Source organism: Etheostoma spectabile, chromosome 8, assembly GCF_008692095.1.
Source record: "Etheostoma spectabile isolate EspeVRDwgs_2016 chromosome 8, UIUC_Espe_1.0, whole genome shotgun sequence".
Classification (NCBI taxonomy): domain Eukaryota; kingdom Metazoa; phylum Chordata; class Actinopteri; order Perciformes; family Percidae; genus Etheostoma; species Etheostoma spectabile.
In genome coordinates, this window is record NC_045740.1 from 17,043,191 (window position 1) to 17,046,599 (window position 3,409).

Below are 3,409 nucleotides of genomic sequence, written 5' to 3' on the forward strand. Positions count from 1 at the left end.
AGGCATCTGTCCTGTTACTGTGCATGTAATCACACTCACTGAATCACCACAAAGAGCGAAACAGAAACCCTCAAACCAGCAGACAGTGAAGAACCAACTGCCAACCCGTCACCTTTTGGTTAGAAAATGTGTGATTTGTGAAGATCCGGACGAGTTTTGAGATGTTGTTGTTTAACTGAGCTTCTTCTCAGGACTGTCACCTTGTATTTTACAGGCCTGAACATTTGGGGAGTAATTACCCAGTGGGTTTGGGGGACACACTGCCAAGTTGGTTAGACACTGACAGAAAAAGACCCCGACATGACAACAACTAATTTATGTTCTTTGGTGAGGAGTTCAAATTGAACCGTAAAATTGAAAACATGCGGGGGAGAAAAAGAGCGGCTCTCAATCGCACAAAACGTCCACATGTTGATGACGGGTTGCTGATTAAACAAATCTTACAAAACATCCATACATACAGTCATCAAAACATCTGTCAAACAAATTATTTGTTTGAAATCTGCTTTGTATTAAATTGTTGAAAAAGCTTAAAACTCTCATAGACTGCACAGGGAACTACGCAACTCTCCCTGTTGAGCGATTTGCCAACACTACTATAGATTATATAACTTAAGATATATTTTCAGTGTATTTTGTCTCAGTCCTCAGCGGTGCTGTACCTCCAAAACAATTTAAAACTGATTGAGCCAGTCAGCCTTTGAAGACCTGGTTGTTGGCAGTAAGAACTAGTTTGTGTTGATTGATTAATGTACAGCTCACCACTGTTAGTTACTAGTGTGTTAATGTTAGTTATTTAATCTGTAACATGCTGATGAAAGCGCTTACATTGTCTGCTCTGATCATCTGGAGTCTGGAAGCCCTAGCAGACAGAAGAGTTACCTTCTTGTTTTGGTTGGAATAAACAGCTGGGTGATGAGCATGAGCAGCAAACATCCACAGACTACTACCTACTGTTTAATTGACAGGTGATCTTTTGGGGCAGAACCACTGAGGGCTTAGTGAAGGCTCGTGGAGTCGGAACGTCCTTTTTGATTGTCTCTTACAGCTTGAGGATAACAGTACGGCTGCTGGTTGAATGGGAGCGGTCAGCATTGTTCTGTGGCGGCGTCACGTCTGGCCCTTACAGGTGTGCACGTCGACCTGCTGGTGGCAGTCGCGGCAGTGCACGGCGCAGCACCAGTGGAACTTGCACTCGCACTTGGTGGTCCGGCTGACCCGCGACGTGTCGTAGCCTCGACCGCAGCACATCACCTCGCAGCCGTCCACTCCGCGGGACGTCCGGTTACAGAGACGTCCTCCTGTCCCCACCGACCCTGCAGAGAGACAGAGGTCAGTGCGCATTCAAGGATTCTATCTGTTTTATTTATAATAACATATCCATAATCATTTACTTTACATACTGTGACATCACCTGCATCATCGTCCTCAACATCATCTGCGCTTTTGTAGTTTTGTGTTATTTTTGAATTTTGATAATAGGTGAGAATCAACAACAAAAAAATCTTCAATATTTTGCTGTTCTTCAAAAACAGCTCTAGGACCGGTATTCCAGAAAAGGGGAGCTCGGTGGGCGTAGGCTTGACCACCAGAGAAGTTCTAATTAAACCAAGGAACAGTTAAGTGATCGGCATCAAATAAACGTAAAGCGTGTGATGGAGTATTTGGAGAAATACGTGCTTATTCCGAATTATTTAACTCGATGCAAAAACACATTCCAGTAGTTTCCATCCAAAATAAAACTTGCTGGTGGAATCCCTCGACACCCAAAACAGACCAATATTCTGGGCTGAAAAAGATGTGAAGCATTCTGGGAAATTGCTCCGTATTTAAGACATAAGTGCCCCTTTAACACAGAATGAGGACTTGGCGGTACATAAGCCGCAGTGTGGCCAATCAGAATAGTTTAATTGGCCATCAAGAGCCAATGGGAAAGTGTATAATGCTGACAGCACAGCTCAGATGAGACGGGGGGGGGGGGGGGGGGGGGGGGGGGGGGGGGGGGGGGGTTTGGGGGTGAGTAAGATGATGAACATTGGACGAAGGAGAGATGAGGGATTGATGATAGGAGCCATCAGCCAGCACTCCCACTCTTCATCAGCTGTTCATTTTACAGGAGACATCCATCTCCTCAGACTGGCCACACTGATCGGGTTTTCCCCCCCACTCTCCCACCTCCCACACACTCGGTGTCTATCTCCGCAAACACACTTACCCTATCTACGATTTCAGGCTTGTATCTGTACTGAGGGAACAGCAGCTGTGATAGTCATACTGTAACTGTGGATATTTTTATGTTTCCTTGTGATCACATCAGAATTATCTCAACGTTTGAACCTTGATCAAACAAAACCCAACCCGTCTTTTTTTTGGGGATAAAAACAGCAACTATTTTTTTAAATCAAAAAGTACATTTTTAATGGTTCTGATTTTATCAATTTTGAGAATTAACTTTCCGAGTATTACAATCAAGGAAATTGAAAATGTGAAACGTAACGCAGCAGCGTGCACAGCTCCAAATCTTGAATAACGTATCGGGTGCACAGTAGTGGCAAAGTAACGAAACTCACGTAAATAGTCTTCCTATTTAATGTTGGCAAATCAGAACGCGTTACAGCTGGAAGCTGTCCTCGCCATGTTGAGACCTTTACTTACTGTGTGTGTGTGTGTGTGTGTGTGTGTGTGTGTGTGTGTTCCAGTTTTTGGGGTGACCTCATGGAATGAACTGAAGAATGATATCTAACAGAGCCGAAATATCATTCAGTTCAAAAATAGATTAAAGAAATTATTACTTGACCAATACAGAAAATAGACCTAAACACAGGAATGGTTTTGTAATTTAACTGTTGTTGTTGTATTGTTAGTTATTGTAAGACCTGAAAGATTGTATGCTGTATTTGCAGATCTATTTAATTTGAGATGGTATGATTTTGTGAAATAGGGGCAGGACCAAATAAGCTTTTGCCTGCTCCTTCTTAAACTAATCCTTTTTATATTCACTTTTTGGTTAATTTCTCATTGGTTGTATTTTATTTATGGTTTTAAAATTTAGTTTTTTCTTGCAACATTGTTGATTGTTTGAGATAAATAAAATATTTAAAAAAAAAAGAAAAATAACAGAGATAAACCAACAAACGAATCCGAAATGGAAGCAAATGCGGTATCGGTGTGGGCTTTTGGTTTAATGTTTTGGCCTTGGAGACCCCAACTACAAAATAAAAACTATAATGGTCTGCAGAATTAAAAAGAAAGACAATACTACGCTCCCTAACTGAGTACTAAACAGGAGACAGCAAACAACTACAACAAGTTGAGTTTTGCCCCAAATCAATAAAAAAACTATTCATCTGTGCGTGCCGGTGTTCATCAGAATCTCACGTTTTGATCTAATGATCCTAACAAGACAGTT

General features: G+C 41.8%; 1 protein-coding gene across 1 annotated transcript in view; it reads right to left on the reverse strand.

The window, feature by feature from the left end:
• Nucleotides 1-458: 458 nt before the first annotated feature.
• wnt2 (wingless-type MMTV integration site family member 2) overlaps nt 459-3,409 on the reverse strand; it is an 18,116-nt gene continuing 15,165 nt past the window's right edge. Inside the window, exon 5 of the mRNA XM_032523003.1 lies at nt 459-1,316. Within this exon, the coding sequence (XP_032378894.1) occupies nt 1,111-1,316 (206 nt within the window). The 3' untranslated portion in view covers nt 459-1,110. The remainder of the gene's footprint in view (nt 1,317-3,409) is intronic.